The sequence below is a fragment of the Phalacrocorax aristotelis genome, chromosome 12, assembly GCF_949628215.1.
Source record: "Phalacrocorax aristotelis chromosome 12, bGulAri2.1, whole genome shotgun sequence".
Taxonomy (NCBI): Eukaryota; Metazoa; Chordata; class Aves; order Suliformes; family Phalacrocoracidae; genus Phalacrocorax; species Phalacrocorax aristotelis.
In genome coordinates this window covers 10,013,330-10,030,596 of record NC_134287.1, presented here as the reverse complement: position 1 = coordinate 10,030,596, position 17,267 = coordinate 10,013,330, and the positions used below count along the sequence as shown (strand labels likewise).

General features: G+C 38.1%; 1 protein-coding gene across 1 annotated transcript in view; it reads right to left on the bottom strand.

The window, feature by feature from the left end:
• The window catches only part of CFAP58 (cilia and flagella associated protein 58), a 61,769-nt gene that overhangs the window by 24,971 nt on the left and 19,531 nt on the right, over nt 1–17,267 (bottom strand). The window contains exons 9-15 of the mRNA XM_075108112.1: nt 16,351–16,433; nt 15,009–15,200; nt 10,590–10,751; nt 7,669–7,815; nt 4,039–4,179; nt 3,480–3,703; nt 1,324–1,435 (exon numbers count right to left, since the gene is read on the bottom strand). Coding sequence (XP_074964213.1) covers nt 1,324–1,435; nt 3,480–3,703; nt 4,039–4,179; nt 7,669–7,815; nt 10,590–10,751; nt 15,009–15,200; nt 16,351–16,433 — 1,061 coding nt within the window. The remainder of the gene's footprint in view (nt 1–1,323; nt 1,436–3,479; nt 3,704–4,038; nt 4,180–7,668; nt 7,816–10,589; nt 10,752–15,008; nt 15,201–16,350; nt 16,434–17,267) is intronic.

The window sequence follows — 17,267 nt, the reverse complement described above, 5'->3', positions numbered from 1 at the left end:
TGATTTTATCTAAATTGACTAATCAATTCAAGTTAACTGAGACACTAACACAGATATGCATGTGGTGCTCACAACACAACATTTCCTGAGAAACCAGGCTAAAAAGTAGTTCAGTCCCCATGACCCACTCAGTTCTTGATTTTTTTTATAGCACTACCCAAACATGGTGCCAATTTGTGACAAGTATTGTGATATGAGGGTGTTTGTTCATTAGGAATTGAACCAAAACTCCATCAGGATTATCTCATATGGATCTTGCCATCTGCTGGCCTTTCTGTGTTCCAAACACAAACCAGTGACCTAGAATGGAAAGACGTCATTTCCCATTATCAGCCTATTCATACACTGATTTTCCCAACACCTGATGTTTTGACCGGCCTAATTTTCCTTTGTTACAAGATGCTGCTGGAGATTGTATCTAGACATCTTTAACCTAGTTCAGCATCCTGCATTTTACTGCCCTTCCATAAGAAAAGCTAAGCACACTGTTCAGCTTTAAGCCCAACATGGACAGATAAGAAATTAACTATCATGCTAGTAAGCACAGCCAAAATTTTCAGCTCTGCTTCTGTAAGAACAGCATGTTACCACTTGGTATTACAGCAGCTAAGCAACCTAGGCTGGCATCAGATCAGAGATCCATGCAACAAAGAAATCACAGCTGGCTCTGACTTACTTCAAAAATATCCAGTGACGCCAATTGATGTTCATATATTTGGTCTTGGTTGACAATATTTTTTGATTTTCCCCTTCATTTTGCATGTTCAAATAGTGTGAAAATTTAGATTTGTTGTTTGCCTAACAGTTGAACTCACTACCTGGAATGGCTATCTTTGGGAGCCCACCACCTTTGGGAGGCCTCTTCCTTTTCTCATAGATGTAATTTACTTTCTGACTGCATGTCTGTCTGTTCCCAGGTCTACCTGTTCCCTGACCCTTTCCAGTTCTGGCATTCTTCCCATATACATCCCTCTAACTGCTGAGGGTAGAGTTTTATTTCTCCCGTATCATCCTCTTTCTCATCACTTGTGTTAAGGAATCACCTCCTTCTAAATTCACCTTGTGCATTCTTATTCCCTTTAGCATTTGACTGGCTCTTTGCAAATACCTCTGCAATTTTTCACTGCGAAAGTGACACAAAAATAACACTGATTGCATTGTGCAAGGGAACCATTCAGCAGTCAACCATTCCACTGGTACTATGGAAATTTCAGCCTGCCTGCCCCTCCATATAATTTGCATAACAGTAAAATAAATAGGCTTTATGCTGTGTCACTGATTTGGTAATATGGGCTTTGGGAACTTGAAATGCTGAGACATCACCTCTAATTTTCTCCATCTGTGAACATTCAAGGGATTCTCCAGTTCTTCTTCCAAAACTTTGCACCGAGTCTGTTCCCTTAATAGTTCCTTCCGCATGTGATGAACCTCCTGTCTTAAGACCAGCATAAAACAAAAAGAAAAAAAAACCATACCAAAACCATATCAGTGTGACCAAGGTACAAACAAACATGAACACTAACATTAACAAATTATTCTCCCATGGACTACAGCACTGGCAAGTGACTCTTGTGACTAATAGTCAACACCGATACTTCCATACAAGTGGAATCCTAAGATTACACAGTTAGACCTCTTCACTCACTTCAGTAAGAATGGCTCAAACCCAGGACTTTTCATCAGTTCTTGGGGCATCTACTCCACAGCCTGCTGGATCTCACTGCCCACGTCTTCCCATGTGCGTTAAGGCCAGAAGGACAGTTAATTCATCTAGAGTAACCTACAGATCAGTTACAGAGTCATATCCAGTTACCCCTGTATTGAATCTGACAGCTTGTGTTTGAAAGAAGGTTTTAAATCTACATGGCTCACGTAATACAGTAAAACACACTCTAGGACCTAAGTGTAATGGGCACTGTTCTTTAGAGAACCCAAGTTTGAGTTCTTTTACTCTTACTACCTCTCCTCAAGGAATTTCAGGCATGATTTGTTGCTGAATTTAAAATTAATTGAGCACTCCCAAGATGCTTTGACAACTACGTTCCTATCGTGGGGATGGGGGAAGGGGGGAGGGCGCCGAGGGACAGGGAAAAAAAGGCACATTCTGCAGTTGTCCAACCCTTATCACTTTGGTGGATAGATCCTGTAAATTCTCCAATGGGAAAGGGAGTGGAGGATCACCATGTCTCTACTCCCCCACTGAATCTTCTCCCACTAAGCTCAGAGTTACATTTAGCTCACTAGAGAGAAAAAGGCCTTTTTTTCACTGTGAGGTTGGACAAGGTTAGGGAAGAGGAAATAACCCACATCTCCTATTGGCAAATCAAGAAAGCTAATTAGCAGCACAAGTGATAAATGGAGCCTTTCGACAGGCAGATTTCATGATGGTTTTGGACTTCATTAAAGTATGTGATTGCTGCTGCAGTTAGCAAGAATTGATCCACCCATCATGGCATGCATCGCACTATACTTCAATACCATCCCTGAGTTTCGATACAGTAACACACTTTCAGCTGAATGCATTTGGGCAGCAAGTTCAAATCCTATTCCTGTCTGCAGCCAGTCGATAAAAACTGCAATTGCCACTGTTGTGCCCAGTTCTTTCTTCTGTTACACCGAATCAAACCGGCAAAATTCCACTGGAGTCAATGGGACTGACCACAGATTGAAGTTAATTTGTTCCAGTGAAGGCCATGGAATTATACTGATACAGATAAACTAAAGATCTCACCCAAAACTGTGGCAGCTACATGAAATTAGTATGATAGTTATCTGCTAAAAACATAGCTGCCTGTCCTTACAATCCAAGACTGATTTTATAGAAAATGACAATAGTTTCCCATCAGCAAAGAATACATCTCAAATCCTGGAGGGTTAAAAAACAGAAGGGAAGCACTAAGCCAGAGAAGAAGGAGGTAAATCAGGCTGGGGCTGTTAAACTTCTGTTTTAAGGAAACACAACTTTCAATGAAAATTTAACTAAATCTTTCTCAGAGAGCAACTCAACATATAAATCTGGAAGGAGAGAGCTCAGAAAATGTGCAGGGGTTTGTTATAAATATGTCGAGTGTTCCCCATTCTCTGTGGATTGCCTAACAAAAAGCAGTTCCGCTAATCTGGGCCTTGGGTACCACTAAATAGCTCAGTGAACTATGAACACCTTTTCTGCTGCTGTCTGTCAAGTTTATTCTGTAGGCAGTAACTCACAGTACCAGGTGAAATACAGAAACTATTTCAACTTTGGCAAATATGTCTTTTTTCCTTCTTTCCTCCCTCTTATATTTAATTTTCTTAATTGTTGATAAGTTGTTTTGTGAATTTAATCCAGCCTGTGTTTGAGGTCAGACCAAACAATCCCCTTCTCCAAGGTATAAAGTGTGTCGATACAAATCTTTACCGTGCATAAAACATATTTTCTGTCTCAAACACCGAATCATAGATGCAGTCACTACGGAAATGTATTCAATCAGTTTTTCTACCTGAGATCCTCCACATTGGCCACACTCTTGCCAAGTATTCCCTTCTCTCGATGAAGTTTTTTGATTTCCAGCTTAAGAAGTCTGATGTCTTCCATTCTCTGTCGGTATTGGGTTTCACCCTTGTTTAAGATGGCCTGCTGGATTTTTATCTTTTCATAGAGCAGAGCCACTTCATCATTGCGCCGAACAAGCTGGGCTCCTAGGATATCTCTCTCGTTGATAACCTAAGGAGGCAGGGCAAAGCAATAATCTTTGTTAAAGCTTCTCAGTAAAACCCTGAAGTATTGTGACTATATTTGCATCAGTCAAGATCATGTACATTAAGAGGTTTCACTGTTATTAGTGAAAGAAATATGGCAAGGGCCTGAAAGTTTCCCCTATAAGGGTTCAGTCACCTGAACAGTATACACTATGTATTTTGTTCACTTCAGTATCTTAACATTTTTGTTTCAACAGCACTATGAACCCTTAGTAGTACCACATTTACAGTAGCTGAGGATCTGGAAAAATGAGGGAACAGAATGCAGTGTGTCTGAAAAGCCAAATTAGAGATTCCTACCTGAGAAAATTCCTTCTTCTGCTTCAGCCTCTCGGCATCAGCTTCAGCAATGATTTTTAGGAGTCTTCTCTCTTCTGCCTCCTGATTTTCTATAAAGTGTTTGGTTTCCAGAGCCTGTTTTTTCATCTTAAGCAGCTCAGCCTGATGGAGTTAAAGAATATAGGTAAACCGTGCTTAGTAACAACTTCCACTACATAAACCTGGGATTAAGAGTTAGGATTTTAATGAAATCTCATACATTTTTTTAGTTTCCTGAGAGGTACATATTTTGTTAGTTTTTGAGAACAAAGCTCTAAGACAAGCAAGCGTGAAGACCCATAAAAAATTTTGTAAAGAGTATTTTAATATTGTTGTATTGCACACAACATAAATTTGGATGGATTTTTATCTATGACAATGGTTCAAATTGTAATTCAGAGGCACCTCATTTAATAATTTTTTTTTTAATTAAATAGGTCATATTTGGAAAGCTTTTCAATTGTGTTATTTTATGAAAATTTAGCAGACATAAGTTCAAAACCAGGCTGGGATGTGAGAAAGGATAGCTCACCTTGCTGGAAAGGGCATCAATCTATACTATGTAATACAAATTAGCATCAACTCGGGACAGCCAGAATTCATAGAAAAGATGGTGACTAGGCATGGAAGGGCAAAATTAAAGAGGTTTAGCACTTTTTTAGTGGATATGTATATGAGGAAGACTGGGAAAATAGGGGCTGTCCCTAAGTGCAGGAGAAGTAATGCATTGTTACAGTGATTGCACACCACTAACATAAACTAACACTGGAATCTGCCCAATAATTCTATCCTGTTGTCATGAACTCTATAATTCAAGGTATGCATATAGAGAAAAACTAATAAGGTCTTCTTGGATTATTAGAAGTTTCTATCATTGCTAGGTAATTAGTTAGAGCCAAGATGGAACTAGCTGACTACAGTTTGTTTTCACAGATACAAAAACTTTCAAGCCTTGGCTGAAAGACTCTACCACAACTCTGACCCTTTTAAAGGATGATGTTCAAGCTGCCTTTTCAGAAAGAGAATCATCCAATGCTGAAAGAATGAGGCTGTGATGAAGGCTGCACCTGCAAATACATTGATTTAAGACAGAAAGAGTTCCATCATCATAAAAAAATAGCTAGTTCCATTCTTATGTTCTTTAATAAAATTCTCATTTCCCATATGGGCAACACTCATATCTCTCTTACTCAGTGTTGGATGTTCATCAGAATCCATCAGCCAAATAAAAATGCAAGCCACTTCATACTGAAATGCAATCAACAGTGTGCAAAAGCTGCCTACAAATGTAAAACTGCTCATGCGTTTGGCACTGCTGGATAATATTTTTTTTAATATATTAAAATCCTATGTTCTCCTTATGTCAGAAAAAATATGAGTTGTAAACAAGAAGTGGTATTAGATGCAGGCAACAAACATTCATATAAACAAATCTCCTCACTGGAACGCACTAAGTCAAAATAAATCTGAACTGCCTTGTACAGTAAAGAACATAAATACTTTAAGCCTCACCAATGCCCCACAAGCTAACAGGACTTTCAGTGAGATTAAATATGTTAAAAACTACAGTATGAGGGTCTGTGTACGTTAGGTAAGAGAAAAGAAAATCAATAAACACAGTCACTGTGCAAGCAGAAAAATGGTCAGGTCTGAAACTGCTGTAAATCAGCAGAGCTCATCTGAAGTTGGTTCAGAGAGTTTGTAAGAACTGAAGAACAGTCAGCAAGAAAGAATTTATATGGGACCCATGCCAATATCTCAAACCAAATTCAAACCAAATTCTAGTTTAGATTCTGAAATATTAGTGTAAGTGAAGAGAGTTTTTTATTTTATTTAGAGGTAGTAGGAAAATACAAATTTTATAAAAGGTATAACTGGGGCTGGACACCGAATGCTGAAATAACAAGTCAGAGGTTTTACATCCAGATTTCTAGGAAATGCTAAAAAAAAAAAAAAGACAAGCATGAATATGTACGAAAATACACAAAAGCACCTGACAGCAGCGCAAACCTGGAGGGCTATAGTTCTTAAAGTTTTTAGATATATCTTTTTCAACATTCGGGTGCTTTTTCAAACCAGTCTGATCCACAAGCCTGTATGAAGGAAAACTGAAACCAAAAGATGGCATTGTACTGGCTTTAATGGAGCTTGGGTCAGGCATCCTCTGTTTCAATTACCATGATTGCACATTTCTAAGACCTTCATGCCAGTTGAGGCAAGCATAAATCCAATGTCTGTATAATCTCATTCCTATGAATCCCAGTCCTCCATGATTTAGCGCGTTCTTTAAACTGATTTGCCAAGAACAGCTTTCTTGCTTCCTTCACATCAGTGCAAACTGGACAAATTGAAGCTGCTTGCTACACAAATAATTGGGTTCTTTTGTGTTTGTCAATCAGCTCCCTCTTTGAATTCTCTTCTGCTTTAGTATTCAGCAGAGACACTCAGGTAAAAGACCACAATACCCTGAAGCTAGTCAGTAATGTGATGTCAGTGTATGGACATACTTGCTAGTGAATAATTGAGTGGGTAAACCATGTAGTAATCATGTGTTTGTCAAATGGATGGCAGACAGTTCTGTGGTGATGAGACAGAATCAGGGACTAGTTAAGGCAGAAAGCTGCACATAGGAAATGAGACACAGTTTGCCTTCTCCATCACTGATAGAACAATTCTGAGACAGATCAGGTACAAGAACACAAATTCATCAGCTTTTTACAAAGCTCTATTGACATCTTGTCATAACTCTAATGTACTGAGAGGGGCTGAAAACTCAAGGAGTCATTGCAGCATAACAATAAACTGACAAAAGAAAACATTATGGAAAGTGGCAGGGGAATTTGGGGGGGGCCGCGTGTTCTTTGTTTCCTGGTTTTTGGTTTTTTCCTTAGTGCTTAGTGAAGAGAAAAAATAAGCTGCTGTAGACACTAACTCCTTAAATCTTTTGAGAGTGCAGCAAATTGAGTTGAGATATCACCACAAATCTAACAGCTTATCTAAGGATGGGCTGCAGTCAGTGCTGAGAAGAAGAACCAGAGCTTCAAGCTCAGATTTCCTTCAATTTAAAACAGATTTTTGCTGCTTTATACCACAATATTAAAATAACTTTCTGTGCAGAGGAACCTACTGAAAGGCACTGCCTAACTCCCAGAAGACTAATGCTTGCTAGTCACACAGAAATACAAGATTGGAAGTGTAATAAGGTCTGCACTTAAAAACAGGAGAGAGGAAAAAACGTTTTAAAAAATAAAAACTTGAATTATAAGGGCCTGTATTAAAAAGTTTGCTGGAATCAAACTATCCCCAAAATCCACATTTCTGCAAGCAAAATTGAACTTTTTAGTAAAAATGTTCTGTCACCAAGAAATTTAAAGCTTCCTACAGACAATCCAGGACCTTTCTGATTATAATTATGGGCAGAGGTTAAATTTGTCAGATACGGGGAAGATTTGTGTAACTAATACCTCTAAAGGGTACTGAGATCTTGTGCTTCAATTACAGAATACTTTATTAAAATACAGCAAAACAGCTATGACAGACCAGGACGTAATGCAGTCTGTGAAATCATGAAAACCATCCTTTGTAAGAAGGTGTATATGTAAAGGCTCTTACTTTCAATGATTCCTTTTCTTTCTCTGTTCGCTGATGTTCTAGATGCGCTTGCACAAGGGCTGCTTCTTTGTTTGTGATCTCCTCTTTCAGCTGATCCACCTGATGCGTCACAGTTTTCAGCTTCTTCTTCATTTCTGCTGCCTCATCCTAATAACACAGGAAGTGTGATCACAGAGAGGGATCAAAAAAGAGTAAGTTTGTGATTGGGAGTTCAGGCTGTTTTGATGTTGGAAAATGTAGCCACAGTGCTTGAGAGATCTGTTGTACCTACCACAAGACACCACTTTTCTGATCCTATCCATCTGTTGTTATGCTTCTAGTAATATATTTTTCAATAAGGTTGCATGCAGTTGGGCACAAATATTTGTTTTGTCTAGACGAAGGTACCCACAAGTAAGATACCTGTGTGCCTGCAAGGGAGTATGGGAAATGCTTATCTCCATTTTGCCTATGTGCTACCTTGCACATAGGTGCAAGGGGAAAAAGAGTGTGCTGAGAGGTTGAGAAGTCCCTGGTATGAGAATATTTAGCATATATTTTAAGCTCAAAACACAGAGCAAAAAGCCTGCTAGCACTGCAGAGAGATCAGGTCACTAGGAATACTTCTACCCACAGCACAGAGGTGCCTGCCTGTACGAAATTAAGAAACTGTTTCAACTCACTGCAGTGGCAGCACATGTTGTGACATGAAATGGAAGCTAATAAATGCATTTTTAGAGTAGACATGCTCTTCCGAATCTAATGAAAGTCATTTTAGAACCTATTACTCCTCTGCCAGAGGCTGCTACCTCACAGAGAAGGCATCATAACCTTTCATGTGAATACATTCTGTTTCAGTACAAAACCAGGGTAGCTTAGAGCTCTGTCAGCACCGTCCACCATAGGTGTGGATTTACTTGACAAATGAGTGATGTTTTCTTGCATGAAATGCTTAACATAGTTAAGCAAGATCTTAAGTCATGGCAGTTTTCACAAACAGTATGAGAAAGTACTGATTAGTAGTCTGACAGCCCTTCAAAAATAAATCCGTGGATTCCACACTTATTTGGCAAATCAAATGAACCAGAAATAAGGGTAGCAATATACCATTAGACCCACCAGTTTGCATGTTCAGTCACTCCTGTGAATGCAAAAGTCGTATTAAAAGCTGTGGTTGCTAAATAGCCTATAAATCTCTTCAATATTGTAAAAGATGAAAGAGATTTAAAATGTGGTGCCCAGACATATACCCAAATACATTCCTAATTCTGCATTTAATGAAGAACAGTAAGGACACATAATTTTTGCAAATAGGTCTCCTAATCAACTTGCTTAAACAAATGAGTTCCTAACACCAAAAGAAACCCCAAGAATGAATGCATCAGATATTTATCTCATATTAATGGCCTGCAAGCATGTCTTTTCAAGAGATTTTACTGAGGTGAACATTACGGTACTCTGGAGACCACTAGAAAGGTGGGCAACAGGGGATCTTTCCACATTAAGCAATGCAAAAATACTTATATTTAGCTTTAACTAAACAAGCTTGTGCAAATTTGTTTTACTTCCCAGAGGAGAAAGAATTTACCATAATTTTTAACACAACCCTCTTTCTTTTTTCTTTTTCTTTCATAGCTATTTTTTCACTGCTACACATAATATTGCCTTAGCCAAAAGATTTTTTGGGGTCAGCTACCTTCTCACACAGGACTTGCTAAAAAAAGTTTTATGGTAAGCCAAGTAAGCTATTAAAGTCTAAATACCAGCCTCTAACAACTGTAACTGTGAACAACATTGTGTATACTACCACATAACATTCAAAAACTCAAAAGGCTGATTAACTCATTGCTTCATTTTGCAACTCAGCACATAGATGCCAACTCTTTATAAGTGAGCAAATTTAAGTTTTATAATAAATAAATAAATAAATAAATAAATAAATAAATAAGCACTGTTGCAAATTTTCACCCTTTTTTCTCCTGAAAGATTGTCTGGGAGCAGCGAGAATCCCAACACTGCATCCACTGATGAGAGGCAGACAAAGGTCAAGTAAAGCATCCCACAAAAATGGCAAAATGGTTCATTCTTAACCAAATTCAGCACACAGTTGGATATGAACTTGGACAGTTCGTTCCCATCTGCTTCTCAAGCAAAACACCTACCCATTCAAACCAGAGGATAAATTTGTAATCAACTATATATGTTTATGTCATAAATCCATATTCTGAAATAATCCAAGGCTGTAAATCACAGCTATCCAAGGTTCCAATCTCTGCCAATTGCAATAGAATTTGAGTAGTATTTTAGACCTTTACGTCAGAATAACAGAAAGTATCCTTAAGTGATCTGTTCTCTTCCTCTAGTATTGTTAGTGAGATCCCCAAGGAAGAGATATGAATGGAGAGAATCATTATCTGAGGAAAATGACACTCCCTGAAAGGAACAAGTGAGGTGGAAGCTTTAAGTTCTGTCAGAAAATTCCACTTCAGCTGGAAAAGTGTTCCCTCTGCTTTCTAAATCATGATTCACAGTAATGTGCATATGCATTCAGGGCTAAGGAGGCAATCTTATTCCCCTTATGCCCTATTTCCCAGACATGTGGACAACTCATAAAGGAATAAGAGTGGAACCAGGACAGAAAGGAAGAAGTTTCTTCTCTGATAGGGTTTTATGATTCCGTAGCACCAGTGTACTGTGATTTTATGTGTGGTTTGAAGCAGGGATATTGCCACAGGATGGCTGTGGACTCCTATTTCCAGTCCAAATACAAACTGTCCAGATAAGATGCCAGGGACCTAAAACACCCATTTCCCCAAAACACACAGGAATGAAGAAACCTGTTCTGCCATTTATCCAGTGAGCCTTCCTTTTAACAAATTAAAATTAGATGAGGGAAAAAAAAGAGTAGAGAGAGAAACACAAGGAATAACATATCCTTCTACCTTAGCATCAATCAGATTTTTACTGTACAGGTTCCTCTCTGTTCTCACAGCTTCACAACGGTTTTGTTGCTGTTTTAATTTAATCACAGACTCTTCTATTTTCTTTTCATAGTCACAGATCTTCATTTCCCGTATTTCAATATCTTTCAGGTGCTGGATGACCTGTAGCAGAAAGAAGGAAGTGAACATGATTAAACCACCGTCATAAGATTATAAGGATGGGGCAGAGTTTGTGATTTTCCTCTAAGATGACAAGTTCAAATCCCTGTGATAATAAGTTTTAGCTACAGCCAAAAATCACTTCAGCCCAAGTACAAGTTTAACCTTTCTGGATTGCTTATGTGGGACAACATTTTACTTTAATCTGATACCTAGGTTTTGTTCAAAACTAAAACTTATAGATGTGCACATATTTAATTTTAAAACAAGCTACTGAAAATATTGCCACTGAGGGGGTTCAATAAAATGAACATAAACAGCTTTCACCAAGAATAGACTTAGGTTATTTACAGAGCAAAGCTAGACTTTGTATATTGTTTTGGATGTCAGCTGTGTGACAAGATTAATTAAAACACACATGTTTTTCCAAGAAGCCCTGCATGTACTCCTTATTCTAACAACCCAACTTTTTTTTCATGAACACATCATTACAAACTGTTAATGATCACAAACTGTTGATATATAGTTACAATAATAAGGAAGTCAGTTAATGTAACTTACACTTGATCTAAATAAGCAGGTAAACACCATTAGTTGCTTGTGTGAAGGATTAGAAATAATGATGTGAAGAGAGAATAGTGTATTGTAGACTGTAAAGAGAAGATCACATGCAGTATCAATAAACAAAAATATAAAGTTTTATAGGCACTTTTATTAAAGAGTTACCACCATAAAAACACATAAGAATTACTATGTTAAAGGACCAAAAATACAAACAGTTGCTAATCATTAAGATGGGTTTTCCTAATTATGTTTTTAAAGGTAAGAACCTTCCTCCTGCTGTACAAAGTTGAAAACCAAGGAGCACTAACAAGCAATATTCAAACAGAATCCAGCATTACAAAGAAAGAAGATTAAAAGAAATAAAAAGAAAGCTAAGGAGTACACACATCAGGAACACAATTTTTCAGGTTCACTGCCTGGGGGAGAAAACAATGCCACCCTTAAAGCTGGAGAAAAGATCAAGCATTAAAGAAAAAGCTAAGGAATCACATGGACAAAATCCATTTACAACTGCATTTCATACCCAGTTCTCCTGACTCTGTTTCTGAAGGTAGCTGTTCGAGCTAAGATTTATGTTCATATGTCAAAGCAGAAGAATAAAAAAATGTTTACGACAAATAGTCAATAACTGCAAAGTTTGCGGTCGACAATGTTGTCCCTTGCTTAGCAGTAAAGCCTTCTGAGGTCTAACTATGGGGCAGGGGCTTAATTAATCATTCTACCAGGTACCTCCAACCAACTTTGAAGATAGGGGATAGCTAAATATAGAAAATTTTATTACAGCAGCACAAATAAAATTCCAGCACATTTGTAGCTGAATGCAGAGGATCCCAGGAACTGCTTACAGTGCAATACAAAAACACAGTCCCAGTTTATAACCTACTCCTGCCTTTTCCTCTTCTGTTAAAACAACCTGCCAATAGTAACAGCAGGGAGAAAAAGTCAATAAGGCATGTTTTCTATCTGCATTATGGTGATCATAGGCTGGAGCAAGATTTGAAAGTAGGTCACTGCATTTGTGTTTTACTTGGTTTTGATACAATATAATACAATAAGCTTGTGGACTGTTTCTGAGTTGTGCTTACAGGCTGGATGCTGAGTCTGCTTTTTCAGGTATGATTAAACCAAATAATCCTCCCTTATAAATACAGAAAAGACACATGCAATGTTTCCCAACAGAGCCCTGTGGGAGGATAAGCATGCTCAATTCTGATTTAGTTGACAGCACACTAGACCTCTCAGATTTGGCAATGAGGGGCCAAAGCTAAGTTGAAAGTATTAGATATTCATAGTTTTCTTCAGTACCCTCATAGATGTTTTTACCTGTACACTTAACTTTCATCTACTGTTGGTAACCTGTTTAGTTCAGTGGACCTACTCAAGACTTCAGTAATGGCGCTGTCCTTATTTGCTTACCTTAAACCACTCCGAGAAGTGCTGCCATGGTTTTAATGATACACCTGTTGAGCATTAGGGTTTCCAAAAGATTATGTGAATTTAAAAAAGGGAATTTTTTTTTTTAAATTTCCCTGGATATGTTGTTAAACTCTAAAATTAACATTGTAAATGGCTTCCATAAGGCACAGTCAGGGAATGCTTCAGGTGAGACTAAAGAGTATACTTCACTGCTTCCTTTTCAGCAGCCTAAACTTTCCACAGGGAAACTGAGTTTTCATAAGCTAAGAATTTAAGTTCAAAAAAGAAATATTCTACTAACATTTGTAGCTCAGTAATACAGGCTACACAACAAAGAGCAAAGAGCCTGATTTTTTTCTCATTTGTGCTGGCTAATCCAGAAGTAAGACTATTCAACAAGTGACACTGGCTTAAAAATGGTGCAAATGAGCCTGCCAATATCAGCCAGGCCAATAATTAGAAAAGTGAGTCTAGCATGAATTCTCACCACTAAAATCTTTTACTGTTGTGGATATAACTTTGCTGACTCTGCTCATCAGTTACTCAGTAGTAAATTATTATTTTGAAAGAGGAATTCTGCAGCTGTATGGATTCTGTCCTGCTGTAAATAACCAGACAGCTTTCAGAGACAGCATGGCTCTGTCTGCCTTGCAGGAGTTCCAAGAAATCTTTGGACTTAGATGGGTTTGGCTTTTTACCAGCTCTTACACAATTCGGAAGGTGTGCAGCGAGCTCCTTCAGAGCCAGCTTGATGGTAAAAGGTGACAGAAAAGCACTGACTGGCCATATGATTACTGACCATCATAGCTCATTCCCAACCAGCTGTGAAACAGCCCCTGTAGTTTTGCTATAGTTTCCCAAGTTAACCATCTGCATAGGTCAAACAGTGAATCTAAATATTATCTAGTGGCTATAATAATCCCGATCCTATGTCTTCCTTCTATCCTGTGTTTTGTCCTGTTTTATACTTCCAAACAATCAATAGCCTCATGTAGGGAACCTCTGCACGGACAAGACTATTGTCTCACATACCCCTGTGCTCAGAACTGCTCCTGCTGCTCTTCATCTGCAAGCTGAGTCATGAATTGTCCCTTTAGTGAAGCACAGAAGCCTGCCAGCTCTTCAGAAACTTACAATCACAATGCAGGCATCAGTATACAAACAGCTCAAGTGCCATAACCCATTTACTGAGGCTCTGCATTATAAGAAGTGACAGAAAATTTGCACCCAAAGTAGCAGGAGAAAAAAAGAAAAAGTAAATAAGCAAACGTTTGTCATTTTCACCCTCAAAATATTGTGAGCAACCCTAATCAGAATTGAAAGCAACAGCCTTGTAGTTCAGAGTGTTATGAATTACTCCTTGGCCCTAGTTTACAATGTTTTTAACTCATATCTATACTGTTAGAAATGCACTATGAGGGAAAGATGCAAAATAGGACTTTGCAACAAAGACAAACCTCACTTTTGTGGAATGTTATTCCAAGGAAATGACAAAAGGCATTCCAGATGAGGGTTCATATACCGTTCAAAAAATTATTTACAAGCCCCTGATCACATGAAGTTGGAAAGGATAATTTTAAAGGGAAAAGTCAGCAAATAACTTGTGGGTTGAAACAGCTTGAAGGCTAATTCCAGTAAATCAATGAGCTTCTTGGAGGGCCCTTCAATGTGATCTTCAGCAATTAATGGAACATGTTGCAACCATGTTCCTGAGTACATCATCAGGTGTAAAGTTGCACATAATAAAGAGCAGCAGACATCACAAATTTTATGCAGCGTTTCTCTGCAGCTGTTCCTGGAAAACCTCTGTTTTACAGACCAGCTTGCACATGTTCAGGTGTTTTCACATACTGGGAGTAATCCTTCAAAATGCTAAGTCTCCTACAAAGATGCTAAGCACTGTCAGTTCTCACTGGATTCAATTTGAGGACACCAGTAGTATGCAAGATAAGGTCTTCTGCAGATAAGACAGAACAATCAAAGAGTAATTTCCAACTGCGTACAAGAGTTTCAGTTGTGGGACTCAGGTGTAAGAAGTCAGAGGCCTTAGTTTCATTTCCCAAATGATCACTGAATAAGAGAAATACATGGCTGCACTCCAAGTCTCTCATAGAGTACACACCCAGAGAGACCTGAAACAGTAGCGGGCCTTATGCAAGACGAAATCTTTGTAAACTGTGTGAAGACCACTGGCACATTAAGAAATGAATGCTCATTTTGTTACTTTCAGTTTTGCCAGTAAGACAGGAAAAAATCACTTTCATAAAAAGCTGGTCCTACCTTCTGTTTGAGCTCACTGGTTTCATTGATGAAACAATCTCTCTCCTTCTCCAATTGGTAAATAATCTTCCTTTGTTTCTGAGCTTCATTCTTATAATTTTGGATTTCTTCTTCCAAGTTGTTCTTCGACTGCTCATGGAGCTTCACCAAATTTACCTGCTTCTGAGTTGCGCTGGTAGCCTTGACCAAGTTCTAGAGGGAACACAAAATAATGACTCTTGAGCTGAAAAGGCAACACCACCACCACTATGACAAAAACTTGCCATTGTCTAAGTGGATTATGACTTCCCAATGTTATTAACCCTTATCTAATTTGTTCAGTTGAAATACTTGAGCCTCAAATCTGATTTAAAAAAAATCTCTAACAGAGCTGCTAAATAGTGCTTTTTCTGATTTGAAGTTAAAACACTAGTCTCTGCATTATAAAAAAATGGATAGAATTGTTTACAAGTGGATATAACTAATGACTGGAAAAACCTTACCAGCTTTAAGGCATTTAGATTGTAAAGCATGCCAACAGCCAGTAAAATAAATAAAGCTGAATACCCTTCCTTCTCATGTTCTAAGTAGCACGTTCAAACTGTAAATTAACCAAGCTTCATTTAAAATTATGCATAAAGATAACCCAGAAAACACCAAGATATCATCTTCACAAAATCAGCCTCCTGGTTCCACTATGAAATTTCTTCCCCTATACAAAACAGGTATTTGTTACCTGCCAAAACTGAGCCTCTGCTACAGTGAAGACACAGGACGGTGAGTTTATACCAAGCACCTCAGAAATCATCTTCTAGCATTGAATTTACTAGATTACACTTCAGGAATGCCCATAAATATGAGATGCTATCCTACAGTACAAGAACCTTGGGCTGATGGAAAATGATCAGTATGAGAAATGGACCTAAAAGCAGGATTAGTATTAACACAGCCTGCCAAACTGCTACATGGTGCCTTGACATTTTGGTTTGTTCTTTTACTAGCAAAGACTTAGTTTGTCTAGGTTAATATTAAACTCCATATGCTACAGAGTATAAAAGCACAGATGTAACAAACTCTTTGGATATCAAATAACAGATTTGCAATAAAGGTGAACACATGTAGCATGTTTGACCTCCCTGACAGTTTATATGTTAAAATTTAGAAATCGTTTGTGTGTTTATGGGTACGAACCCTATTTCTATGCACAGAAATGAAGCAGTGTAAGCATCTGCTTAAGGAAAAAATGCTTTACTTAACGTTACTTATTCTACAACATTCCCGTGTCGTGGTGAGCGTTTAAACTACAGGCATTTCATTCTCAAGCAATGAGATTTGTTTATCAGCATTATGAATGGAAGCTTACCTTGCTTAGCATATCCCTTTCCCTCACAAGCTCATCTATAGCTTTCTTGTCAATGTCTGCCTGCTTTTTGGCAGCCTCCAGCTCTAGAGAAAAGGAGGAAAGAGAATAAATCCTGGGTTCAAACTGTACAGCTGCTAAAAATGCAGAAACAATTTAGGGGACTTTTTAAAAAGCCTTAACATTACATGAACAGTTCGATTAGCTATGACCAGGTTTTGCAACCTCTGCTAACGTCCTTAATACTTGAGTACTTAAAAGAACTTAGAAGGACTCAGGCACAGTAATTAATGGTATGAGTACTTACTGTATTTTAGTGTTTAAACCAAGATACCACAAAACAGTTGTCTTTTCAGAAATCACGGAGCACGCTGAAAATCAGAGCCTTTTAAGAAGCTTCAATGTGAGCACCCAAAAACTGCGGCACTTTCAAAACAGTGACTTTCAGAATTATTCTAATCCATCTATGTGAAATCCAGTTCTGCTTTGAAGCAGTGAGATTCTACTGGCTTCAATGGAGTTAAAACTACTTGCTATGGGTCAAGGTTAACACTGGACATATACTATTAAAAAGATATTAAAATTTGAAGAGATGTGTTTTCACTATATTTTAAAATTAATTAAAACCTGCTACACGAACAGTGCAACTCAGGAAATGCAGTACATTGGAGTGCTAAGATAGGTCAAATATTGAGAAAAAACATTTTATTAGTAGTCATTCTCAGGCATTCCAATACAGATCTGAATTTCCTAAGTTCCTCTCTCCCTTCTAGTACAGAGTATGACCTTAAGCAGTACTAGCAAAATGCTTGTGGGAAAGCTCTTCCACCCTCACAGAGAGGCGTGAAAAACAGACACAACTTTCCATAAATACAGTTATATGGAAAGATCCATATACATGCAGTGTCTTCAGGACACAA